Source organism: Lepidochelys kempii, chromosome 13 (genome assembly GCF_965140285.1).
Source record: "Lepidochelys kempii isolate rLepKem1 chromosome 13, rLepKem1.hap1, whole genome shotgun sequence".
Taxonomy (NCBI): domain Eukaryota; kingdom Metazoa; phylum Chordata; order Testudines; family Cheloniidae; genus Lepidochelys; species Lepidochelys kempii.
Genome location: NC_136392.1, coordinates 5900902 through 5928692, shown reverse-complemented (window position 1 = coordinate 5928692; position 27791 = coordinate 5900902). Strand labels below are relative to the sequence as shown.

The 27791-nt window shown below is 45.6% G+C and overlaps 1 protein-coding gene across 1 annotated transcript in view; it reads right to left on the bottom strand.

Annotated features, from left to right (window-relative positions):
- The window catches only part of LOC140896881 (peroxidasin homolog), a 64241-nt gene extending 38988 nt beyond the window's left edge, over nt 1-25253 (bottom strand). The window contains exons 1-2 of the mRNA XM_073308948.2: nt 25090-25253; nt 13865-13936 (exon numbers count right to left, since the gene is read on the bottom strand). Of these exons, the coding sequence (XP_073165049.1) occupies nt 13865-13936; nt 25090-25253 (236 nt within the window). The remainder of the gene's footprint in view (nt 1-13864; nt 13937-25089) is intronic.
- Between the last annotated feature and the right edge of the window lie 2538 nt (nt 25254-27791).

The following is a 27791-nucleotide window of genomic DNA, read 5'->3' as shown; positions in this document are numbered from 1 at the left end:
TGTACAAATAATGTTGCATGTTCCCAAAGCTCTGTAATACAGAGTGCCCACGGTGTGAACTCTGGGGAGAGCATACATAAACTGGGTGGGTAGCTTGGAACGCTCAGCACTGGTCTGGGGCCAGAAGGCTTTTGGACTGGGGGCCCCACATCCCAAGGAGGAGAGCCAGACAGAAAGTTTACACCCCAGGAATGTGCCAATTATCTTGATAACACGGGGATCTGAAGGTTGAGTCCAATACAACCGGCTGGTGATCATCCTCTAAAGGAGACTCAGCCAGGGCCATAGCAAACACATTTCACCAAAACAGGATTGAGAGGAGCAAAAGCAGGGAAGTTAACCTCTCATATGTGCAAATACAGACTTTCCATCAGGCATCCAAAACACTTGGGACTTATTAGTCTCCACACCACCTATTGTGACCTCACGCTGTGGTAGATCTCCGGCTGACTTCAGTGAATTCCCATCTAAACAACTCCTGATTAATTGCCTGTATTTTGTGGAAGAGAAGAAGAATTAAGTTTTCTGTCCCCTCCTCCCCCAGGAATAAAGCTGCACTGGCAATGACATTCCATTGACGTAAGATTTTCCTCCCAACCTTGCGACTCCGTAATGGGAAATAGGTAAACACAACCCGAGCCATCTCGCGTCCCACAGGGGAAGGGGGTAAGTGTGTCATGGGGAAGGGACAGGACCAACCGTGCTGGAGCATTTGACACACATCATGGTTGGATTCTTGTTGAGAGCTCCAGAGAATTAAGCTCTGATATGAATTAGGAGAGCAGTGATAGGGAGCTCACCAGGTGTAACTTTAGACAGCTGAGCAAGGAAGAAGTGGCACATGCCTGCTAGCTGGAATTTATGTGTGGGGAATGGTGTGTCTGGCACATCACATTTAGTTAATTTAATGGACCAGAAGCCTAACAGCAAAGGTTAGCTAGATGGCCAGGGAACTGGGAACATAGAGGAAGCTAGTCAAAGGCACAAAGCCACCCAATTTTCATTGACAACTCAATAGGAATTGGGCACTTAACTCCCATCTCTGCCGTTGGAACCTCCCCACCCTAATGTCTATACATGCGGGCTCCAATCCTGCATGTGACTTTAGCCCCAGTTCCACAAAGCACAGAACATGCTTAACGTTAGACATACGCTTATGTCCCATCGACTTCAATGGGATTTAAATACGTGCTTAACTTTAAGCTAATGCCTAGGTGCTTTGCTCACTCGTGGCCTATAAGCAGGAAGACTTTAAGAGGTTCCACATGGGTGAAAGGGTCCATTTGGATGGAATCACTTCCAGGAGTGGGGCCAGATTATATGCTCTTCGGGGCTGGAACAGTGTCTGCTTCTGAGTTTTTATGCAGAACCAAGCGCACTGTTGACATTCAAAGGATGATTATGGACGTGCCAGCTGTGGTGCCTGTTAGGGATGCCCCGAGTTCAGTCCTTAAAACAGGGATTCAAATGCTGTGTTACATATGAAGAATAAAGCACGTTCTCCCCAATAGGTATGAAATGACATACTGTATCTTACATAGAATCATAGAATATCAGGGTTGGAAGGGACCCCAGAGGGTCATCTAGTCCAACCCCCTGCTCAAAGCAGGACCAATTCCCAGTTAAATCATCCCAGCCAGGGCTTTGTCAAGCCTGACCTTAAAAACCTCTAAGGAAGGAGATTCTACCACCTCCCTAGGTAACGCATTCCAGTGTTTCACCACCCTCTTAGTGAAAAAGTTTTTCCTAATATCCAATCTAAACCTTCCCCACTGCAACTTGAGACCATTACTCCTCGTTCTATCATCTGCTACCACTGAGAACAGTCTAGAGCCATCCTATTTGGAACCCCCTTTCAGGTAGTTGAAAGCAGCTATCAAATCCCCCCTCATTCTTCTCTTCTGCAGGCTAAACAATCCCAGCTCCCTCAGCCTCTCCTCATAACTCATGTGTTCCAGTCCCCTAATCATTTTTGTTGCCCTTCGCTGGACTCTCTCCAATTTATCCACATCCTTCTTGAAGTGTGGGGCCCAAAACTGGACACAGTACTCCAGATGAGGCCTCACCAATGTCGAATAGAGGGGAACGATCACGTCCCTCGATCTGCTCGCTATGCCCCTACTTATACATGTATATAAGCATATCAGCTCTCATTAGAGCAGCAATCTTTCTTGATGAAATGCACAAGTGGGTTTTAAATTTGTCAACATAGACGCAAACACTAGATGTTGCTCACTTTGGAAACGCAGCCATCTCTGGAGCGAAAGGAAACTAACTACCATGATCAGCTTGCAACAGTTTGGAGCAGAAAGCGCAGAAGCCGCATATGTGCAACTGAAAAAGCAAAGGGACTGAGTCAGGCAGAGCATGATCCTCCTCGGGAGAATTAATCCATGATCCGAGGTGAACCTCTCTGCAACACAAGCTCTTACAACCTGCTCTGATGAGCACAAGTCTTCAGTTTTGCATTGCATCCAGCAGGTGGCAGTGCCCTGTGACACAGCACAGAGCCCTGTGACACTATGCTGGGACACTGGCCGAGGGTCACCACCTTCCGCAAAGTGGGGAATATTTTTATTTGCCTGTTGGAAAACCTGGCAAAAAGCAAAAGTTTGCCATTTGCCCAGAGGTGTTTGCCCACTTCTCATTCCGCTCTATGCATCTACCCTAGGATTCTCTGGACCATAGCTTCTAAGCACTGACTACATACCCAATGTTCCTTTTGTTAGCAAACTCCCAGTCCTTACAGGGTGTGCTGTCACTGCACAGTTAATCCAGGCTCTTACTTGGGTGTTGCCTCTAACTCCCCCCACTCCCATCCACACACAAAACCCCTCACCCATGTTTGGAGGTGCTTTCAATGTGGACTAGCTGGCCCGGCCATGCTGAGGGTTAGACCCCGGGGCCACTTTCACTGTGGCTGGTAACCCACCTACTTCCCAGTGAGGATGCAGGCTAAACCTCTCAAGTGCTGATCGTCCTCCAGTGCCTTCCCGCCATTCCCTATGTGCCTAGAAAAACAGACAAGGTCTCACACAATTCACTGGGAAAGACTCAGAGTGGCTCAGTTGACTTGCAATGCACAGAACCCTGGGATATGCCCCCAGACATCCCAGCAACACACACGAGTGAGCGCAGCACCACTGAGGACAAAATAACGTGGGTAGGGGCTTTTCTCACACCCGGGCTAGGCTAACCCAGGTGCTCAGACTTGGTGCTGATCACCTGGGCTAACGCTGAAGTAAAGACGTACCCACGGGCACGGTCTGTGGGAATTGCAGAAACCTCTCACATACAGCTCTCTGTTGCATCGTCTTCAGCTTCCTTGTTATTCCAGCTCAAGGCCCAGCTGTCAATGCACCTTAGTCATGAGCTGCAAACGTGGCAATGATTCTGAGGCTTACCAGCTGTGACTATTCTATCCAGCAGGTCTATGAGGCCTGGACTTAGGGTGCAGGGCTTTTCCAGGTGCCTTTTTGCAGAGGCAGACTGAGCAGGCCTCAGAGTGCAGGGGGTCCTGAATGAATGGCTGCCCTGCATCTGTCTAGCAGCTGCAGCTGCCTTGGCCAAGGGGAGGAGCTGCAGTTGTGTGTGGGCCGCACCCAGCAGAGGAGCAGTGTGCCAGCTGGCTGGGGCATGTGGGTGAAGTGAGTGGGAGGACGGGAGGCTGAGGGCATGGCAGAGCAGCAGAACCAGCACAGCAGAACTGGGTCTGCACCCCAATCCTTTGATTTCCGAGTCATCCTGGATGTGGCACGTAGTGGCTTGTCGAGGCGGGAGGGTTAAGGATATAAGGGAGGGGTGGCACGGACACTTCTAGAGCCTAAGAGCTAAGGTGCGATCAAACGCATTAACTTTAAACCTAACCGCAGTGCAGTCCTGGATCTTCTGCGGTGAAAGGCTAGTGTAGGTGAGGGGTAGTAACTTCCTGACACTGGCACTGGTTACTGAAAGGGGCACGGGGAGGAGGGAGGGGGAGACCCTCAAGACTCATTGTGCTGTGTTAGGGAGAACTCCGTCCACAAGCTCATCACCGCAAGGCAGAGATCGCGAGGCTGAATGGCTCTGTATTGACTCAAGTTCATTAACGATCAGCATGGGCCATGCAACAGGGACCAGAAGAGCCGGGGCTGGAAGAGTTCCAGCTAGCCGACAGGACCTAAAAGCTTACCAAGGTGGAAAACTTAGGATAATCTTTCTTTGCCACTGCAGGACCCTACCGAGAACACTAGACAGGGTTTCTAGGAGCATATTATGCTTGCAGCCTTTCAATAGTCTAACTTGGATTTGTTTCTTTTAAAGCACTGCAGTTTATCAAACCTCCTGCTTCAGGGAAAGAAAGCAAGAGGCTGGAGCCAGCAGGGAAATCTTACTTCAGCCCAGGCTGTTTAGAAGCCCCAAAAGACCCTCAGTACGTTTGCAGTGTGCTCCTTTCGTGGCAGTTTCAAAGCCCACCTCCTTGTCTCACTCCCTGTTAGATTCTGAGTACAAAGGTTTCCTTAGCAGGGAGGGTTTACAAATGTCAGCTCCGATATTCCACAGCCGCCCTGCCTGGAAAGAAACGTAAAGCGGAGACTTCACCACACAATCTGCTGCCCTTCCTCTGCCAGCCTACAGGAAGGCTGTTTTTATGTATTTATTTAACAGTGGGGAAGCAGGATTTAATTCTCCAGCTCACATAGCCTCTGGGCCTTGCACTGCATGCTCAGGACTCCTGCACATGGACCATGACCCATCCTCAAACCCTTGAGAATGTTTGCATCAAGAACATTAGCAAGAAACAAAAATCCAGAACAAATCTCACAGGGGATGGGTTTTTTTTAAAAAAAGTCATTTTCTTTGTGACTTCAAAACCCATAAAGATGCATGGGGCAAAAATTTGCCCTGTAACAAGCCATCAGCAAATTCCACAGCTTCTTTCAGTTTTGCTGCAGGAAACAGACTAAATAAATGACAAACACCCAAACTGTGTAGGGCTGTTGGCTCCTGGTCTCCCATTCTCTGTGGCAAGTTGCAACCTGACCACCACCATAGGATGTTACAATTAGAACTGTGCAAATATCTGATTTTCCTCTTCACCAGCAATTCTGAAAAAAATTGAAAAGGAAATCCATTCTTTTTCATTTCAGGTTGAACAAAACATTTCAATTCAACAAAAATGGAAATGGTTTGTTTTGATTACAACCATTTTTAAATGGTTTTGATTTTTTAAAAATAGGATTGAAGCAAAACAACGTGTTGAAACAATCTGAAAAATCAAAACAGTTTGTTTCAAAAACGTCAACACATTTCAATTCTTTTTAGAATTTGTTTCACATTTTTTCCCAGCTGAACAATCCAGTGAAACTGACACAAATACGGGAAACATTTGTATGTCACCAAATCTGCAGTTTTTGCTCCCCCCCCCCCCAAAAAAAAGTTTTGTACGAAAAATTGCACCCAGTTCTAGTTTAATGTCAACCCCAAAAGATTCTCGCTCTGCTTTACTGTCAGGCTAGTCCTATAGCAGGATAGGTTACAGTTTGGTTAAATATCAGACCTGTGCATACCAATCTGGAATGGTGGCAATCCCAAATTCTTTAGTGTCATGAAGGGGCAGGAACAGGAGCTAGTCACCCAACTCCCATTGGCTTTCAAAGGGAATTAGGCACCTAATTGCCCTTTGTAAGCCTCCACCAAAATTCTTATCCTGTAGTCCCAGGACACAATAGCTGAATCAACAACGTAATTACTACACCTTGATTTTACTGCATGTATGCCATTCTTCCTGCCTAAAGCCCCAGCACAGAACTTCAACTGGTTTTAAGCATGTGCTTAAATGCTTTCCTGAAAACCTCCTGTCAAATGTTGTTGTATATTTTTAAGACACACTTTTGTAAGGGTGCCTAGGTAACACAGAGCTCTGATCTACTAAACTCCCACCCCGACTTTGTTTGTTTCTTTGTTTCAAGAAGTCTGTTTCCATTAATTTATATAAACCTGGGAAATTCCATTGCAGCCAGAGGAAGGCACGGCTGTTGCAGCGTGATGGGGAAAACGGCCATATAGTGGGTTTTATGGTCAAAGGCCAGTGTCAGTCCGCAAAGTCAGTCACTCCTCTGCACCATCCACATGGGATGCCAGCGGACTCCGAACCTCGGATTGGCAACACTAAAAGTAGGGGTCTCTGCCACTTGAACTAAAGTAGTAACACCTGTCTTTGGTAGCAATGCCACCCTTAAACCTCTCAGGTGGACCAGCCACTAGAGGGAGACACGACACACACTATGCTCCTGTGTTGGGTGCGTAACCTGAAAACCAGCTGTTGGATTCAAGAAATATTTATCCCAGCCCGCACTTCAGCGAAGAGAAATGAAGGCCCCTTTTAGCTTGCAACTTGTTCCAAGCGACTGGGCAGACAGAGGAAGACTCTGGAAGCAGCTGAAACATGGATGGGCCCCTTCCTCAGTAAGTTGTTGGATCTGTTGCTGGCCTGGGTTTATTTTTCCCATCTGAACGCTTTCCCCCTTAGTGCTACCTGGATGCTGGTGAAGGTGCTGGTCAGCTACTCTCCACTCGGTCTGGTTAGTCATTTTCTGCTGCTTCAGATGGCCACAGTGTGTATTTTAGTGGGCGAAATTTGCAAGTCCATTCCTCTGTTTGATAGGAAGCAGTGAGCTGTAAGGTTGTCCCAGAGAGAAACTCGCATGTGCAGTTCCAGGGCTTGCTCATATTTCTTTTGGCTACAGTAGCTTTTCCCAGCTCTGGCAATCAGTTACATCGGCACCCCAGTGCAAAAGTGTGTGTGTGTACACGTACCCGTACATGCACACAGAGTCGTGCTGCCTAGAGGGCAGAGAAATCATTATCTTCTTTCCCTAAGCCAAGGAAAATTCATTTGGGAGCCTACCTAGCAGCACTTTCACTTAATGCCTGATATTTTATCACTAACGTGTTTCTAAAAAGTTTGCCCCGGTGAGCAACCTTTTATCAGTAGGAGGTAGCTGAGAGGCTGCTACCAATCAAAAAGATAAGAGGACCAGTTCAGCCATCCTAGCCCTCTCCATCTGGGCTGGACCACATGTCCTCATTTATCGGCGCCTGAAGGAGAACCCAAGGAATCAGGGACTGGAACAGCAGAATTCTTGTACATTTCACTGCCCTGTCTAGTCACAAGTAGCTGGTCAGGCAGGTAGAGCAGATCTGCACGCAAGCCTACCAAAGGAAAGAGGAGGTGTGTTTTCCAATTTTAGGCCTGCCAGCCTGCAGATTGTCCCTCTGAAAGTAGCTTGGCTGTCTCATTTTGCTTCCTGCCAAACATCTGTCCACATCGCAAAACCATGACCTAATTTGGAATGAGTTGTTTTCTTTACTCGGGACAGCTCCAGGGCTGGAAGAGCAGGGAGCTCATCACACCTAGATTGAGGTGTATTGGCAGGATTGTGTGGAAAAAGTCTGCGTGGCTTTGTGATAAGATGCACACCTGTCTGTCTAAGGTCTCTCTGTCTCTATCTAGGCATTCATTCCACCCTCCTTGCCCTATCTGAGCCCCTTGCAAAATGACATGAATTCACCATGTAGATCTATGTTGGCCTTTTCTCCTGATTGCTCGTGGTACTTACATATCCCATGGTGCTATTTGCAAGATTAGGAATATCGGTCCTGGTGTTCTAGACAAGTAATAGCTTCAGCAATTACATTTTACCTACCTTAATTTACCAGTCACTTTAATTGGATAGGTATTACCTCTTTGTTTCCTGTCCTTTTCATTGCTGCATTTTATTGCTGGCCTAGTATCACAGCTGCCCCATATCAGCACAGATGTAGCTGAATTTCAGCAGTACAGAAAGTGCACTGGTTATTGCATGGGATCCACAAGCACATTGTATGTGACCTTCTGAAAGGTGCTATATAAAAATCAATACATCATCCTAATAGCGCCTGCCCACACATTGCCTGATTTCTAGCTAGAATTATGAGTCCCTCACTTCCAGGAGGATTAAATTCAGCTGCAATTTAATTTTAAAACTGTGAAAGGGAGGGAAGCGAGAGAATGACCCACAGCCATGCCTGGGGGGCGGGGGGGGTTGAAGTTTTAGTTGGCCTGAGAGCAGAGCAGACAAAGTTGCTGGAACGTATGATGTGCCGGAGCTAGATGGGCACGTACAGCACATGGTCTATTCCACCGCTGAAGGGTGGCACACAGCTCTGTTGCCCAACCCATCAGGACAAGTTATTGTGGTAATATTGCATGTCACCATAAAGCCTCCTGTGACCACTGCTTAATACTCTAATTATAATTGTTCCAGTGCCCCCTTGTCCTTCCCACACCTGTTTGCTGTAACCAGCTGCTGTCTTTTGCCAGACTATAAGCTCTTTGGACCAGGGACTGCCATTTCATTAGGGGACTCTACAATGTGGGCCCCAGACATTAATTGGGATTCTAGATGCTCCAAAGAATAATAGTACAGCATTGAGAGCTACTGTGGGTAGCTCACAAGTAGTGTCATGTGATGGGTGTGAAATTAACTGGTGCCCCATTACAGGTCCTCAAGCACAGGGCTGGATTACCAGTATTCTCCACAAAGCACTGAAATCTGGCACGCTGGTAGAACTGAATAGAAGAAGCTTCCACAGTACCTAGGCTGGCTCCAAGCAATGCAGGCTCTTCTTGGTAAGGCCAAGGACTGGAACAGCGCAGGGCAGAACTCAGTACAACCGAGCTCTGCGTAAGGTGGGATGTGACCTTGCACTATGTTTGGCTCTGGCTATCAGAGCTCACTTCCTCCAACCCTGTCATTCGCACAATTGATCCACCCATCCAGGGCTATTAAGAGCCCAGAAACCTGAGCCAGCTACTCAGGTCCAGTTCCCATTAGGAACAGGCCTGGGTACAATAGCTACATGGTACCAGCATAGCCTCTTCCCTATCACTGTTCATTCAGAGATACTGCTGATACATTGCGCTCTCTCTACCCACCCACAATTATGGATACTCTAGGAACCTGTTCCAAGCCCACTTCAGTGAACAGGAGTCTATCCATTGACTTTCTGGCCTTTGGACAAAGTCCTAGGATATATAAATATTTAATTATTGCATCATGTTAATTCCAAACATACTAGCTCCCAATGCTCCTCAAAGGGAGGAAGCATGTGGCAGATTGCCTCAATCAGAAAAATAGAGCAAACACATGCTATGTAACTGTCTTATCTTGCCAGGATCTCCCTCATCCTATGTACAGCAGGCTTCTTGGTTGGGCTAGATAACAGAAGATCTTATATTAAAGTATAAACAAGATGACTCAATTAAGCGAAAGCAGCCTCTAGACAATACTTTGTACTGAGTGCAATTGAACTGGAACAAGAAAGAACAACTTCTCTTGCTTAGCACAGAGCACTCAGCACATAGGAATAAAAAATTACAGTCTCTCGTTATTTTGTATTTGTATTACAGCGGTGCCTACAGAGTCCAACCAGGACTGAGGCCCCATTGTGCTGGCTGCAGTGCAGATGCAGTCCCTGGCCCCAAAAGTTTACCATCTGTATAGATAAGACAACGGGCTGGAGAAAGGAATCAGATTATCCCCCTTTTACAAGGTAAGGATTGAGGCAGAGTGAGATTAATAGTGAAATCTTGGCTCCATTGAAGTCAATGTCACCCCAAGTGAACTGAGCTCAGTGGTCCAGCGGCTAGGAGATTGGACTGGGAGTCAGGAAAGTTGGGCTGTATTCCTGATTCTGCTAGTGACCTGCCTTGTGGCCCTTGGTGAACTCTCGGTGTCTCTTCCCATTCCTTGTCTGCATAGACTTAGCTCTTTGGGGACAGGGACTTTCTCTCAGTGCGTGTTTACACAGTACACTGCACATGGGGGCCCCCGCTACCAGACTGAGTCCCAGTCCAGTAACGTAACAATTTATTTACAGTAAAGATGGGAGAAAGCCCTAACCATCAGTCCAAATTTTGGAGGAAGTTTGAAGGGGCTGTTTGAATCCAGGGCTTTTGGTTTGGCTCATTAGAGAGTTAAAGCTAGGCTGGAAAACCTGGACCCTGATCCAAATTTTGTCCAAGTGCTGGGATCCCAGGTTTTTGGTCTGGCCTATGTCTTCTAAGTAATATACACAAGACTTACTCAAATCAAAATCCACCATTTCCACCTCAGGGGGAAATGATAGCCAGACACTGTTCTTTGCATTACAGCAATGGGAGCTTGTATTAAACAACTCAGCAATTTTTATTTAAAAACTTTCCATAACATGTGGATGAAGGGAAAGCAGTGGATGTATTGTTTCTTGACTTTAGCAGAGCTTTTGACACGGTCTCCCACAGTATTCTTGTCAGCAAGTTAAGGAAGTATGGGCTGGATGAATGCACTACAAGGTGGGTAGAAAGCTGGCTAGATTGTCGGGCTCAACGGGTAGTGATCAATGGCTCCATATCTAGTTGGCAGCCGGTATCAAGTGGAGTGCCCCAAGGGTCGGTCCTGGGGCCGGTTTTGTTCAATATCTTCATAAATGATCTGGAGGATGGTGTGGATTGCACTCTCAGCAAATTTGCGGATGATACTAAACTGGGAGGAGTGGTAGATACGCTGGAGGGGAGGGATAGGATACAGAAAGACCTAGACAAATTGGAGGATTGGGCCAAAAGAAATCTGATGAGGTTCAATAAGGATAAGTGCAGGGTCCTGCACTTAGGACGGAAGAACCCAATGCACGGCTACAGACTAGGGACCGAATGGCTAGGCAGCAGTTCTGCGGAAAAGGACCTAGGGGTGACAGTGGACGAGAAGCTGGATATGAGTCAGCAGTGTGCCCTTGTTGCCAAGAAGACCAATGGCATTTTGGGATGTATAAGTAGGGGCATAGCGAGCAGATCGAGGGACGTGATCGTTCCCCTCTATTCGACATTGGTGAGGCCTCATCTGGAGTACTGTGTCCAGTTTTGGGCCCCACACTTCAAGAAGGATGTGGATAAATTGGAGAGAGTCCAGCGAAGGGCAACAAAAATGATTAGGGGACTGGAACACATGACTTATGAGGAGAGGCTGAGGGAGCTGGGATTGTTTAGCCTGCAAAAGAGAAGAATGAGGGGGGATTTGATAGCTGCTTTCAACTACCTGAAAGGGGGTTCCAAAGAGGATGGCTCTAGACTGTTCTCAATGGTAGCAGATGACAGAACGAGGAGTAATGGTCTCAAGTTGCAGTGGGGAAGGTTTAGATTGGATATTAGGAAAAACTTTTTCACTAAGAGGGTGGTGAAACACTGGAATGCGTTACCTAGGGAGGTGGTAGAATCTCCTTCCTTAGAGGTTTTTAAGGTCAGGCTTGACAAAGCCCTGGCTGGGATGATTTAACTGGGAATTGGTCCTACTTCGAGCAGGGGGTTGGACTAGATGACCTTCTGGGGTTCCTTCCAACCCTGATATTCTATGATTCTATGCCAGCAAGCGAACCCAGGGCCCACTGTAAGGTGCAGGCTGCAGCTCATCCTCTGCAGTGCGGTCATCTCACCTTCCAAGGTGGAGGGTGACCATTGGTGCCTGCAGCCATATCCCACGTCCTTATACAACCACACACACACACTCCTGCTGCTACCCTGCCTGCCTCCCCTGGACTGAAATCCTCTCAGGATTCTACCAGTGTTACTCTCTGTGGGAGGAGGGGTCGGATGAAGGATTTGAGGACTTGTTTCTAGCCAAGACTGCCCACACTAAAAGCTTCCTAGCACTTGTAGGGCACTTCACATTTACGAATCCTCCACAACACAGTGAGTGGTACTTAAATGGCAATTCCTGTCCCCACTTTGCAGATGAGGAAACTAAGGTAGAGAGAGGTTAAGGGAATTTCCAAAGGCCACACTACAATCAGAAATACATTTCTTTCATGGGTTCCAGATTATTTATGCAACCATGAGAATAGAAACTTTAAAAAAAAAAAAAGCCGAGATTCATAGAATCGTAGAAACGAGAGACCTGGATTCTCAGGCAATAATCCCTTGAATCTACAAGATGGGGCTGTAGGAAAGATGCAAGTACCAGTTGCGAGACTCACAATAAAATCATGAGAGTTGGTTGATGCCCGTAATCCGAGGCTGGCTGAAAACCTCTTTCCTTTCCACCTGGTTTGCTCCTGCTCAGAACCTCTAGAGGAAGGTTTCTGCAGAATGCATGTGGTTTGGCCAGCTGGCTCCAGTGAAAGAGGAACAAACCAAGGGAAACCCTGTTTTTTTAGGTAATCAAAATTGAAGTGGTTCTTTCTGATAAAGACACCAGACACTAAGAACACAAGCAGCCTCCACTCACAAACTAGACTGAAATCCTTATCACATGGGTCTTCCTGCCACAATCCTTTCACTACCCTGTTCTCTAGACTGGAGACTTTAGGCTTCTCAAGAGCCAGACTGGGAATCTGATTGAGGTTCTCTTTTTAAGTTTAGGTCCAAGAACACAAAAACCTGGCCACAAAGTCATTCCGAAAAAACGCACTTGGAGCGTTCCTTCTGGTATTCGGTACAACTACAACAAAGGCTTCTATAATTTCCTTTAATTCAAGTATGGGGGGAGGGGGGGAAGTTGTTCGCGGATGGTTCAGTAGCAAATCTTGCTGCAGGCTGTAATAAACCGATGGGCATTGTCAGAGGCCAAAGAATATGGAGTCCCCCTTCCTGAATGTTATAAATTAGCAAGCCCCAGAATGATGCTGCAAGTACAAAAGGTCAAATTATTAATAGGAACCAGAGATCTCTCCTATGCAAAACATGCTCTGTTACAATAAAGGCCCCCCCAAACCAAATTAAGATCAGTCCAAGGTCTATCCTGACTGATAGAAAGGAACAAGGTCTATCCTGGCTCAGAGGTAAGAATACAGTGAAGGGATTGTGGTCTGCTTGAATTCCCACCGACACAGGAAGAGCAAAGGGGAACGCTAGAGTTGGAGTGAGCACCAGCAGCTCGGCAGAACGCATTCTGGTGCAGGTAGTGAAGGCAAAGAATATGTAGACATTGCTTCTTCATCGCACACCACAGTTACAGAATATCGCACAGAGGAACGGGAGGGTGACCACCCAAGCGTGGTGTGTGCACAGGGTGTCCTAGGCATCAGCTATGTGGCTGAGGCAGGCAAGGGGGAAAAAAGATAGCTTTAAGCCACTGCTCTGTTCATCTGCTCCTGGGTCAGCCAAGGCCAAAACTGTCCTTAGGGGCTTCTCTAAGCTCTACTGGCCGTACATGTCCTAGGCAGCTGGCAGGATGCCCCATGAGAAAAGGGTTTCACTGCTCAAATAGAAGTCATTAAATTCCAGGTTTCACTGAAAACGGTAAGAAACGTTGCCTAGGTTGGACTGGGGGCAAAATTTTATGCAGAGAATTTAGTTGCATCCGACAGCTCCAGGCACAGCTGAACAAACCCACAGGACGGATATATTCGCTAAGCCATTAGAGGGAGCGGCCAATGCATTCATATAGCAGTTAGACTTATGGCACATACTCATTATCTAACCCAAACATCTTTAGTCCATTATATGCCTAAGCTCCCGCAACCCAGAGAATGGTGCCTGTCACATTGGCAGTGAACTACCCATTTGGTTCCCGTAATGATCAGTGCAGACAGCACCTCCACCAACAGGTGGACCTGCATCTTTATTTTCATGCTAAGTTATCTTGGTTTTGATATTATGTTGCTGTCTTGGTTCATGGGGGCGAGGAGGAAATTAAGTGGTGACTGCACATGCTGGAGTTGTTACTTGCAGTGTTCGAATAAATCCTTTAATTTCTATAAGTGAGTGTTACCTTGCAAAACCAAGGTGGTCTCATGTTTCTGATTCCTTCCATTCTCTGTACCACGACCACACTACAATTGGGCGCCTTTTAAGATGGGGACAACTTACAGTGTGTTGAGGTTCTGCAGTCTCCTGAAGGCTCCAGGTTGAATCTCTTTGATGCGATTGAAGCGTAAATCCCTGAAAGTGAGAGAATATCAGTCAGCGTACATCTGAGAGCAAGATTATCCATTAGCAACAAAGATCATTAGCTGTCCTGGTGCTTTAGACCTCAGCATGTCAGGCCTAAAGGAGCTTGAGAAACTACATCAGATGAAGAATCCATTCTGGGATGATAGAGTGGCTACCACTGTTTGCTGAGGCAGTCTGAGCCTCCCTAGATTTATGAACTCCACTTTCATTCTTAAGAACCTGATACATAGAGGCCACATTTTGAAAGGAGTCAAGTGATCAGTTGCACTAGTTTGTAACACACTATTGCTCTGATTGCTAGTGGTTAGCTGTGCAATTACCTAACTTGCATGCACAAAATGTGGTAACTGCGCATGCAACTTGGGCAAACCTAACTAAAGTATAAACTTTGCCCCTAGTTGCCAGAATGCAGGTGGGTCTGTATTTTTATGGACTCATAACAAGGATTTGGTATTTCCACATGGGCACTGAGGCCAAGTTTCCAGCTGCAGGTGCATAGCGGAGCTCACATGAAACCCTAGATTTGCAGGCACAGACTCCTGCATGTGCGCATGCACTGTCCTTGCAAACACATTGCCGGACATGGAGCTGCACACGCCGGTGTATACAGGCATGCACACAGGTTTGCGGACACTCTTATTAAAGTTCAGGGCCAACATTTTGGCCCTAAAATGGTCAAATCTTGCTGAATAGTCTCATGCAGTCACCGTTTCCAATTAGCTCCAAAATGCTGCAGGGACTCAAAGGCTTCTCCCGTTCTGCATTTTCAGTTAGTTCCATTTCATTTAGAATTAGCAGAATCCATTGTGGCAAACTTAAAGAGCTCTCTGTGTAACTGCACTGACTTGGACCCTGAAATATTATATTTTGACTGCTTATTGGATAATAAAATAAGAGCTAAGTAAACAAGTAGAAACAATTCTACAGGGAATGTGCATCCATTTGGCGCCTTTGATTGTCCAATGTGCTATGGCAAATTTTGCCTCTACTACTGTAAAGGGCTGTAGTTAGGGCAGGGAGACTGGGCTGAAATACGTGCATAATCTAGCATTTGCCATAGAAATATCACCACACCTTCCCCAGTGAAGTTCACCCAGGGGAAGCATGAAGAATGGTGCATGATAACAAGGGGATTCGAAATCAGATAGTAACAGTCCACCCTGGGGAATTTTGTTGTAGTGTTTCTGACCCTGTCAGCTGTTAGCAGAATAACCCTTCCCTAAATCAGTATGCTGAATCATTAACAATGGGAGCATGCAAAGCAATCAGTGAGAGCATACAAAGCAATCAGTGGCTTCTGGAATCAGTTTTCATTTGTATTTAGCCAATTTATGCATTGACACATGCACATCACTATGTTACCTCGGCAAGCAATCAACTGCAAGTCATTTATTGAAAGAATATTGCAATGCCACAGAAATTATTGCTAGCACTAATTTACTTTAATGTAACATCTTTCACTCACAAGGTGCTTTACACAGCAATGGATTAGATTTTGGTAGTTCTGGGACCATTCACGCCAGAACTGGCTGAGCAGATGTCAGCTGCCCATATATTATGAACAGAGACATGACAGTAGAGGCTGTTTTACCAACCGAGTTAATGGCTAGGACATGGGGGTTATCCCCTACGTTCCTTGGGGAAGGGGTCAATTAGGCACTGCTTTTAAATGAACTTCCTGGTGGTAGAAAGAGGCAGAGTGATGACCCTGGATACTGACTTCTTCCATTAACCCCCAGGACAACAGCAACAGCAGTGCGGCTTGCACTGACCTGCCAGTGGGCATTAGTCCTGCCACGAAGGGAAAACAAGCTAGGCCAGAGAAAAACGGAGTCTTCACGATTCATTCGGTTCTTGGCTTCTCAGCTCAAGCTGCCACTTGCACACCTCTGATAAATAGCAGCAGTTCACTTTTATCTCTAGAGTTCAGAGTTATTTACAATGGTGGATGGACATTGCTATCCCTGCTTTACAGCTAGGGAAACTGAGGCACAGGGAGGTTAACAGCTGTGTTTTCCAAAATGGCTGCTAATTGTGGGGTGGCCCAATTTGAGATACCTAGGGCCTGACTATCCAAGGGGCTAAGTACCTGTGGACTCCATTGGATTCAAATGCAGTTAAAGTACCATTTCAACAAGACCTACCTGTTGTATAGTCCTTATGCTGCCCCTCTGCACAGGGCTGAACTTTACTCAGCATTGAAGAGATCTTAATTAACATTCATTAGTGCTATGAACATTTATACCAGCTAAGGACCTGTCCCTCTAAGGATACCTCTGCACAGTGAAAGCTAAGCACAGGCTAGTCTACCTGAGCAAGCTTGAATCCAGCTAGCTCACACCATGGTATTAGTGAAGTCACTGTAGGCCAGGGGTCTCAAAGTCCCAGCCCATGGGCCATCTGCGGCCCGCAAACGGAGGAGAGACGCATGCAGACACACTGCCGGCAATGTCGACTGCAGGTGCCCCCCCCCGCCCCCCGGCAGCTCCCATTGGCTGGGGGAGAGGGGCAGAGATACCATCCCTAGTTGCCTGGCAGAGTCAGCCACGGAGACAGCATCACTTTTTTCCACAATGAATATAAACAAGTCAAAATCCCGAACACAGCTCTCTGACGCCCACCTCGCTGCAATCCTGAAGGTTTCAACTTCACTGAGGCCAAACATCCACAAACCGACAGAACCGAAGTGTTGTCAGGTGTCTGGCAAACACTCAAAACTCTGACAGGCGAAGAACTGTATAAAGTTGTAAGACAGTTTTATTATGTCTCAGAAATTCAAAATAAAAGATACAATATAAACATTTTCTTTTCTGAGTAACAGCCGTGTTAGTCTGTATTCGCAAAAAGAAAAGGAGGACTTGTGGTCTCTAAGGTGCCACAAGTCCTCCTTTTCTATTTTCTTTTCTGAACACCATCCTCAGCGACGTTATTGGCCCGCTGGGAGGATTTGAGGACTGTCACCGGCCCTAAGGTCAATTGAGTTTGAGACCCCTGCTGTAGGTGGAACAAGCCCAACGTGAACCTTGGGTACATATTTGGCTTGCTAACCTGAACCTGCACTGCAACTTGGCCTATCTCAACTGGATTCAAGCTAGCTTGAGCAGGCTGTCCTGTGCACAGCTTTTGATGTAGACACACCCTAAGTATCCAAGGCCTTGCCGAGTTGCACTGGTTTACCGAACAGGGCTAATCTAAACCCATTCAGTAAGATGGGTGCATGGGTACTCATTCTGGTTTACACCAGGATTAACGTGGTTTAGTTTAAGTCAATTAAGAATCTCTTTATGCCAAACCAGAATAAGGCCCTCACACCAAAATAAGTGTCCATGCTGGGGTTTGAACCAGTGTATCTAAATCAGCTTAAGAACAGATTGAGGTTAGGCAGGTGCAACTTTCTTGTGTAGATCAGGCCTGTGAGACAAGGGGACATATTTTTGGTTAGCAAGTATCAGTAAACCAGATTACACTTAAGGATGAAAATGCAGGAAAAATCAAATAGAGCCAGTGTTGACAGCCTTGCGCTATAGAGCCAGCTGTTCTTCTTTTCTGTATTTACTGCTGGACTGGTTAACTTTAAGGTTACACAGAGAGAGAGGGGAATTCTGGTAACACTTTAATTAAAATCCAGAGCCATTCCTGAGGCCAGTCTTTCCAAATTGCTCAGCACCAGATTTTCTGTGCTCAGCACCCTCAATTGAGGCCAGATTCTCCCAGCAGCTCCCATTGTGACACTTAGGACAAGAATTTCATAACTCAGCAGCCAATATGCAGTACTCGTTTGAAAATCTGGCCCCAGTCTGTGGATGTTGGTGTGATGAGATGGCAGCCATTAAAACAGAAGATGGCATTTCAGGCCATAACCACCACACTCAGTTTCGCGCACAACACAGAATTTCTAGGAGCTCGTTCAGTAGTAACTAAAAATGTATGTCATTTCCCTTTCATACCATTAACACTTCGGCTTGCCTTTGTCTTCAGCACCCTAGACTGAACACATCTGAGATACAGCCAGTGGTGCTAAGGATAATGGAGTCCTCTTGTCCTCATTTGAATAAAGACAACTTGATATTTTTAATTTATGTCGTACTTCAGTGATTTATGATGAATCTGCATAAAAGCACGGTGTCTCCACAGCACAATTCACCCTTGAAAGACCCACTCAGCTACTCACCACACGGCTGCAGTGCAGCTCTAACACGGTTAATAGAACAATCTCTAGTACAGAGTTTTTCCTAAGGATGCCATATGCATCATGGCCCAGATTTTCAGCTGGTGCAAATTTGCATTGCTCCATTCACATCAATGGATCACACTGGTTTACACCATCTGAGGATCTGGCTATTTATATTGAACCCTGTTTCCTGGAAATACATTTTTCTAGCATCACAGGAGACACTTGACATTATACAGAGTATTTAAGAGTGGAGGCCAATAGCCAGGAACATTCAGAAGGTTCCAGTAGGGAGAACCCTACATTTTCCAGTGCCTTTTAACTAGCAGATGTGCTAGTTAACTGTGAGGCATGCTACATAGCTATGGCACAAAAACTTCAATTGGGTTTTGGCTTATGGAAATTAGATCGGGATCTGACTTGGTTTACAGCATGTCAGACCAAATCAAGTGATACTGCCCCATAATGTGATAAGTAGAGATATGCCCGAGGAATGAAGCATAGACCCAAATTTGAAATTGCCCAGAGCCCATCTGTGCGATCAGATTTGGGGGTTACAGTTCAGGCCTACCTCTAGTGACAGCAGATGAAGAAATTATTTGCATCGCGCCCTGAATTTTATCCACATAAAACACTAATACAGCAAATAATGTATGAGATCTCCCCAATTATTTTGGGGGTGGACAGATGCCACAGAGACAGAATGAGGATAGGCCTATTATGTACAAGGAAAGCAGATGATTCCTCTGCTGGTTTGCAAATTGAGTGCCTCTCTGTTTATTCCCACCTGTGATAGTGTGCGGATTTCCCTTTGCATTGCTCCTTCCATGGCTAAATGCATGAAGACTATGTGAATCATCATTTGGGAACCTGAGGTGGGCTAGTGCATAAAGCCTACTCTTAACCCAACACTTCTGTTGATTGCACCTTTGGCAAGAGAGCCACAATTTCATTGGTGGTGCCTAGAATGGGGAGGAGAAAAGATGTCTGAAGAATAAATATTTGGCCCTGAGACAGATTTTCAAATTGGCAAATTACACGGCCAACTGCTGACCCAAGCAATCCCAGATAATTTGAACTATTAAGTGAGAACAGCAGCAAGGGGCTCTCTTTTGCAGGGAGGAGATTACAATCTGATCCTAATTAAACCAGATTAATTAATTAATCCCTTCTTGGGATTCTTGTCAGCAAGCAGCAGGGCTCCCTCAATGCATTGGATCTTGCCCATATGTTGACTGTTCAGACATTGCCCAGATCAAATAAAGACAGCTCTCCCCTCCTCCTGAGCTCATGAAAACACGCACCGACTCTGATCCAGGAACAACAAAAGGAAGTTTCAGAAGCACAAAGGTAAATTTATCCCCATCAACGTGTCCAACAAGGAGACAGACTTTCTCAGTCTAAGACAAATCGCTGCAGCATGCCTCTATATTGATTCATTAGTTGCATCTGTTCAGCTTGTTTTGAGCCACAGCCCATAGATCTTTACTCTGCGTATGCGCACACATGCGAATAGAGGCATTTGCTTAGAGAAAGATGATGGGTTCACGTCACCCACCCACTACTGTACCACTGCCACCTCTTTGAGGAAATGCGGCAGCTGTATAAACAGCGCACAGAAATTTGATGCTTCGTTTCTGGACAGCAAGAGGAAAGAAGATTCTGCTGGAATTGCAGGGCAGAGGTGGAGTAGTGAGGCAGAATACAAGTACCCAAGTTAGAATTTGGTAACCACTGCCCTTACAAAGAGCATCTTGGGACCTTCATCACTGGGAAGATTTTCCATTTCATTTGAAAGATGCAGAAGTGCTCCCCAAATAGGGAAAAGGGTGATTATTCAAAATCTTTCCTATTTTCCTTTCGATAAACTGAGGTTTTCAGAGAGACTATTCTGACCAACATGAAAGGGTTTAATTCTGAGGGCTATTTACATAGCCTAAATAAAGAGGATGAACTGGAAAGAGATAACTGTTGGTACATTACACATATATGTTTAACACAGAGAGGAAGTTAACTGCTCAATTTCCCCACCTTCCCCCCAGTTCACCTGTAAAACAGAAATTTTGGGCAAGTGGGTAGAAACAACGTGAAGGGAGAAGCACTTCCAACAAGAACACATTTGCTCAGTATGGTTTCTTAAGGCTAACATGCTGCATTTTTATATCACAGCTTTTATCCCCAGTGATCCCACAGAGTTTCACAAACTAAATACATACATGATTTGCCCACTAAATGTAGCCATGTCTGGGGAGGAGAACAGCAGCTGAGACAGTATGCTTGTCATACATATAAAGGGAAAGATAGCAACTTTATATATGCAGTAACATCAAATCCCTCCTGGCCAGAGGTACAGAATCACTTACTTGTAAGGGTTTAATCAGTTCCATTAACCTAGTTGGCACCTGTCCAGAAGGACCAATGGGGAAAGAAGATACTTTCAAATCTGGGGAGGGGGAGGTTTTGTTTGCGCTCTCCGTTTGTTCCCTCTCGAGACAGAGAGACCAAGCAAGTAATCCAGCTTCTACTGAAATGATATATCTAAAATTACAGAAATTGTAAGTAATAGCAAGGAAATGCATTAGATTATCTTCTGTTTTAGCTTGTGAATTTTCCCTATGCTAAGAGGGAGGTTTATTCCTCTTTTTTGTAACTTTGAAGTTTTGCCTAGAGGGGAATCCTCTGTGTTTTAAATCTTATTACCCTGTAAAATTACCTTCCATCCTGATTTTACAGAGGCGCTTCTTTTACTTTTTTCTTTATAATAAAGTTCTGTTTTTAAGAACATGATTGGGTTTTTAGTGTCCTATCTGTGCTCAACTTGTTTACCTATTTGGTTGGTATATGATTCTCAAGCCTCCCCAGGAAAGAGGGTGAAGGGGATTGAGGGGATATTTTGGGGAAACAGGAACTCCAAATGATCCTTTTCCTGAATCTTTGTCCAGCTCACTTGGTGGTGGCAGCAGTACCCTCCAAGGACAAGGAAGGATTTGTGCCTTGGGGAAGTTTTTAACCTAAGCTGGTAGAAATAAGCTCAGGGGGTCTTTCATGCGGGTACCCCAGAATTCAGAATGGGGAGGGAACCCCGACAATGCTGCAAAACAGCGAGGGAAGGCAAAATTTGTCAGATTGGACAGACAGAAAATGCATAATCCGTGACAAACTCAGCGAAAGGGAGGTGGACTGACCGGGTCATCTTCAATTCATGCCAGCAATGAGTTCAGGTCACAGGTGCTGCATGTTCTTTTCTTGTACCCGGAGTTAAGTTTAGTTAGCCCATAACTCAGAAGTAGATCTACGTATAATGCAAAGGAGAATAATCCATGTATAACATGATTGGAATCCATTAGCCTCCACTACAGGGAGCTTCTTCCCACTGGTGGCTTCTCCCCATACCAACATGTTTCAGAGTTTATGGTTGGAAATGTCATGCTACAAAACAAATGGCTTTGGAGGTTAAAGACCTATTGAAATTTTCAGAGTGTATGTTTCACAGCTGTTGCCTTCTTTGGGCTGTTGGCTAAATGAACTGCCTTAGTCCCAGCGGTAACCAACAAATCACATCTGGCAAATCCTGTTCCAGTGGAATGGACGGCAGCCAAAATACATTTGCAGTTATACATCATGCATTTTTATAGCTTACTTATCTGTACACATGTAGCCATTACTGCCATCATGTTCCATACTCAGAATAAAATGAACAGACTTCATTACCAAGGATAAATATTCCATTGCTAAAACCAGACATGGGGCCAGATCCTCAGCTGCATCCAGCTGCAGGGAATGAGAATCAAAAGGAGCCATTAACAGCTTAGGGATGGTTTAAGCCAGTCCTGGGATCACCTAGATCAGGCTTAGGACTGCTCTAAGTTACACCAGCTGGCTACAGCCCCCACCCGCAAGGGCCATCCTGTAGCAGGAGATTGCTGCAGCACAGTCTGGGCTGGCCACAATTCCTCCCCCTTCCCAATCCTGGGTGCTCGAGAGAGAGAGCCACTGGAGCCAGCTACACTGGCTCTACACCACCCATCACTGCCTCCATCAGAGGAATGCCCATCTGGGGACTTGCAGCTGCTTTCAATTTTATAGCAGCACAGACAGAGCTGGGGCCCAGGATCTGGGTGTATGTATTTGTATCTTGTACCAGTACATTCTGTTCATATCAAATGATGACTCTTATGAGATAGGACCATAATTCCATATTTTTTACTCAAAATAAGAACTTCATGACCTGGATCTTAAGTTTGCTAGACCTCTGGATGCTCACACAGATGCAGCGTGCCGTCTCCTGAGAGGAAGAAGTACGACTGTGTCATAAAAATCTGGAACAGTTGGCGTTTTTAAGATGTACCTTTTGATCGTTGGCAACTTTTAAACAGCATGTGAATTATTAAACATTTTTATAACAGATAAAACAGAAAGCTGTCTCTTAGGACTATTTATTTCAATTAGATTATAAAATCCCCAGGACAGCCAGAGCCACAGTGTGTTTTTTATTTGTAAAAAGAAAAAGGAGGACTTGTGGCACCTTAGAGACCAACAAATGTATTTGAGCATAAGCTTTCGTGAGCTACAGCTCACTTCATCGGATGCATGCAGTGGAAAATACAGTGGGGAGATTTATATACATATAGAACATGAAACAATGGGTGTTACCATACACACTGTAAGGAGAGTGATCACTTAAGGTGAGCTATTACCAGCAGGAGAGCGGGCGGGATGGGGAAAGCGGGGGGGGGACGGGACGGGAGGGGAAACCTTTTGTAGTGATAATCAAGGTGGGCCATTTCCAGCAGTTGACAAGAAAGTCTGAGGAACAGTGGGGGGTAGGGAGGGGGAATAAACATGGGGAAACATGGAATAAACATGGGGAAATAGTTTAACTTTGTGTAATGACCCATCCACTCCCAATTTTTATTCAAGCCTAAGTTAATTGTATCCAGTTTGCAAATTAACTCCAATTCAGCAGTCTCTCATTGGAGTCTGTTTTTGAAGTTTTTTTGTTGAAGAATTGCAACTTTTAGGTCTGTAATCGAGTGACCAAAGAGATTGGAGTGTTCTCCAACTGGTTTTTGAATGTTGTAATTCTTGACGTCTGATTTGTGTCCATTTATTCTTTTACGTAGAGACTGTTCCTCAGATGTTCCTGTTAACTGCTGGAAATGGCCCACCTTGATTATCACTACAAAAGGTTCCCTCTCCCCCCGCCCGCCCCGGGCTCTCCTGCTGGTAATAGCTCACCTTAAGTGATCACTCTCCTTACAGTGTGTATGATAACACCCATTGTTTCATGTTCTCTATGTATATAAATCTCCCCACTGTATTTTCCACTGCATGCATCCGATGAAGTGAGCTGTAGCTCATGAAAGCTTATGCGCAAATAAATGTGTTAGTCTCTAAGGTGCCACAAGTCCTCCTTTTCTTTTTGTGAGTACAGACTAACACAGCTGCTGCTCTGAAACCTTTTCTATTTGTATATCTTTGCAGTGATCTATGAACAACAGAGAATATTTAACTTGGCTCAGGTGATCCATAAAGATTTATCAGTATGAGCCTTGCTTTTAATTAGGTGGACCAAAATTAGACTAGAATGAGCCACAAATCTTCCTAAGAAAGTGTCTGAAATATTAAACGCAGTGCAGGAATATACATCAAAATGTGATGGCTCTTATTTAATTTGACATCTGGGCCCAACCCCGAATAATCCCATTCAGATCTCGGTAGTTTGCTACCTTTGCCTTTCACATTAACCCAAATAACTACATTTTCCGAACTTTTAGACATGCAAAGAGTACCAGTGGTAGCCCAGGAGAAGCAGCAGTGTGAACGGTTAGCATTTGAACCACTGTGTTATCTAACTGCTCTCAGAGCAGGAAGATGCCATAGTAGTTAAAATGCCAGACTGTCTCCTGCAGTGTTCCCATTGTTGCCAACAGAAAAGCTGCACTAGTAACAACAGTGGAAAAATTTTAGGGAGAAAAAGCTAAGACAGACATCCCAGCTGAGATCAGAATTTGATCCATTAGAGTCATATGGAAGCGATCCTCAGCTAGTTAATTTTGAACAAATTCCATAATCAACAGCAACTCAACTGAGAACGAAACTATTTATACATCTTTAACAATTCCTGTCTGCTTTTGACACTGCCCAACTCCTCCAAACCAAGAAATCATGTCTGGATAACATGTGTAAAGGTACTTTGGAATGGGCCAGATAGGTCTTAAAGCCATTCTGCAGTTTTAGGATTTACCATTCCTTAAAAGCATAGGAAGTTTGCTCTTCCAGATCTATTACCAGAAGTTCTACAGAAGTCCCAGATTGGCCCCAAAATGCTACATGAAATCCCTCTCTTTTTGTTACTCAGATCTTCCATTGAAATAGACACAACCAACAATGCATAGTCTTCCCCACTGTAACCCCACCTTCCAAAAAAAAAAAATACTACCAATCCAGTGGATTTTTAAGAATGTATAAGGTTTGTCACTATTGTTTGGCACCCCAAATAAACCTTCAGTTCTTCCCCTCTCCCTTCCCCCAGTTGGGTCTGGAAAGTAAGAACCTACAGGAAGAGTAGATAAGGGAATGGAGTTGCATTTATAAGCAAGAAACAAAACCACCATCTCTTTGCATACACAAAACTAAAACACCCAGTGTTCTCCCATTTCCCCAAAGCTGTCTCTCCAATAGTAAAAGGTGATCTATCATCTTCCTTTAAACAAACTCTGTTTAGGGATTATCTTTGGAGACTCAAAAGTCATTGTTTTCTTGTGATCTTAGTTGTTTTTTAGTTTCCTGTAGGTGTCCAGTTAAAGATCATTAACTGATGCTAAGTGAGACAGTCTCTGAAGAGGTGAGTCTTTTGCAATACAGGCATTCCTGCAGAAAAAGCAAGGCGTAGAAAGCATAACTTTTCTTTCCTCTCCTCAAAGGCTGATCATGCAAAATAACCAGGAAAATGAAATCAGCTACTTACAATATGTTTGTCTGAGGTGGGACTTCAGGGATGTTTTCCAGCATCAGATGCATGCATCTTACTGTAGTCCTAAAGCACAAGCAGCGGCTAGGACAGGAGCAGGAGAAATCAGGCAAGAGAAGAAAAAGCAAGAAGCCGGGAACAACTGCAGATTTGACCAGCATTGTGTTTGCTGGAGTGTACTTTCCCTGATTCTGAACGGCAGGGAGCTGACAAAAGTTTCCCAGCCTTGAGGTCCAGGAGGAGGGGACTCATCAGCATGTGTTTTCAATTAAATTAAGGCAGTTTGACAGTGTAACCTTCCACCCCCTCTGCCATAATGTACATTTTTGAGATCACACTGCTCCCCCACCCTCATTTAAAAGTTTGTACACAGTCACCCACAATTGATTTTGACTTATTCCCGCCTTGGCTCCCAGCTGGAATAGGAAATTAACTCCTCATGTTCCTCTTTGGCATATTTCTACATTTGTTTAAAAGTGCAAATAACAGCTCTCTGACATTGGTAAAGTCAGCTTTGTAGAGGCGAAAGAAAGGATGGCTTTGTGGTTAAAGCACTGGCCCAGGACTCAGGAGAGCTGAGTTTTACTTATTCTACCTGACCTTGGGAAAGTCACTTATTAATCTCTGGGCATGGCTACACTTGCAGATGTAGAGCACTTTGAGTTAAACCCACCTTTGGAGAGGGCTGTAGGGAAAGCGCTGCAGTCTGTCCACACTGACAGGAACAAGCTCACTGGCATGGCCACATTTGCAGCACTTGCAGCGGCAATGGGAGCGGTGCATTGTGGGCAGCTATCCCACAGAGCACCTCTTCCCATTCTGGCACTGTGACTTGTGGGAAGCGGGTGCGGGGCATTCTGGGTCTTGTCCCAACGCCCCGTGATGCATCGGTTCGCATCCCAGCAATCCCTGTGCTTCCATCCACATTTGGCGCCATCTTTCAACGTTTTTTGTACTGCGCGCTCTGTCTTCCCTTTCGGTCTGCGGGAATGGAGCCCGAACTGCTGAGGAGTATGCTGATGAGTCTCACCTGCACCTCATGTTTGGCAGTCGAGTTATTCCTTATGATCCAAAGTGACAGTGAGGGCTCCGATGATATCGACTCGAGTAACGCATATGACACGAGTTTGCTTGTGGCATACACAGACATGCTCACCCCTGTAGAATGCCACTTTTGGGCTCAGGAAACAAGCACTGAGTGGTGGAATCACATTGTCATGCAAGTCTGGGATGACAAGCAGTGGCTGCAGAACTTCCGGATGAGAAAAGCCACTTTCATGGGACTGTGTGAAGAGCTTGCCCCCACCCTGCGGTGCAAGGACACAAGATTGACAGCTGCCCTGACGGCGGCGAAGTGGGTGGCTATTGCAATCTGGAAGCTTGCAACTCCAGACAGCTACCGATCGGTTGCTAACCAGTTTGGAGTGGGAAAGTCGACTGTTGATGCAAGTTTGCAGGGCCATTAATCGCATCCCACTCAGAAGAACCGTGACTCTGGGTAACATGCATGACATTTGTGCAAAGCCATCCACAATGGGTTTCCCTAACTGCAGAGGGGCGATAGATGGCACACACATTCCAATTCTGGCACCAGCTTACCTAGCTTCCTAGTACGTTAATCGGAAGGGGTATTTGTCTATGATTCTCCAGGATCTTGTGCATCACAGTGGGCATTTCATTGACATTAATGCAGGCTGGCCTGGAAAGGTGCATGAAGCACGCATCTTTAGGAACACTAGCCTGTTCAGGAAGCTGCAAGCCGAGACTTTTTTCCCAGACCAGAAGATCACCATACGGGAAGTCAAAATGCCAATTGAGATCCTTGGAGACCCTGCTTGCCCTTTAAAGCCATGGCTAATGAAACCCTACACAGGGAGCCTTGACAGAAGCAAAGAGTGGTTCAACAACAGGCTGAGCCAGTGCAGAATGACTGTGGAGTGTGCTTTTCGTTGTTTAAAGGGCCGCTGGCGCTCTCTGTATGGGAAGCTGTACCTGGCCAATGACAGCATCCCCACAGTTATATCCGCGTGCTGTATCCTCCATAACATTTGTGAAGGGAAGAGTGAACAATTCACTCAGGCATGGAACTCGGAGGTTCAACACCTGGAAGCTGAATTTGAACAGCCAGAGAGGAGGGCTATTAGAGGGGCCCAACGCGGGGCTGCAAGGATTAGGGATGCCTTGAGGGAACAATTTGAGGCTGAAAGCCACCAGTAACGTCTGGTGTCCTGCACAGGAGTGAAGTGCAGTAGTTCCAATGTTAGTAGGAATCTGTGTTTGCTACGCTGACGTGCAGTACCTGTTTCTTTCCTGGGCTAAGGTATTATTGCATAAAATAAAAGATAAAGAATGTTTTCAAAGCCAAAAAACCCATTTATTGAAAAGAAACAACTGCTTGGGAAACATTGGGAAACAGAAAGGTCAAGGGGGTGGGGTGGGGAATGATACAATCACAGATTTGCGTATGTCCTGTCTGGAGTGCTGTGCAATGAGTGCTGCACCTCAGGGTGGCTATACTGCATGGCGATGGGGATTGAGTGCAGTGGGTAAGGGTTGTAGTTTTCAGGGCTGGGTGGTGAAACTACAGGTGTTGGAGGCAGCTGGTGGCGGTAAGAACCCGGATGTCGGGGAAAGTGGGTTGGAGGTGACATGGGGGCCCAAGGGAAAGAGTTTGGGGACAAGGGCTGCAGGGGGGACAG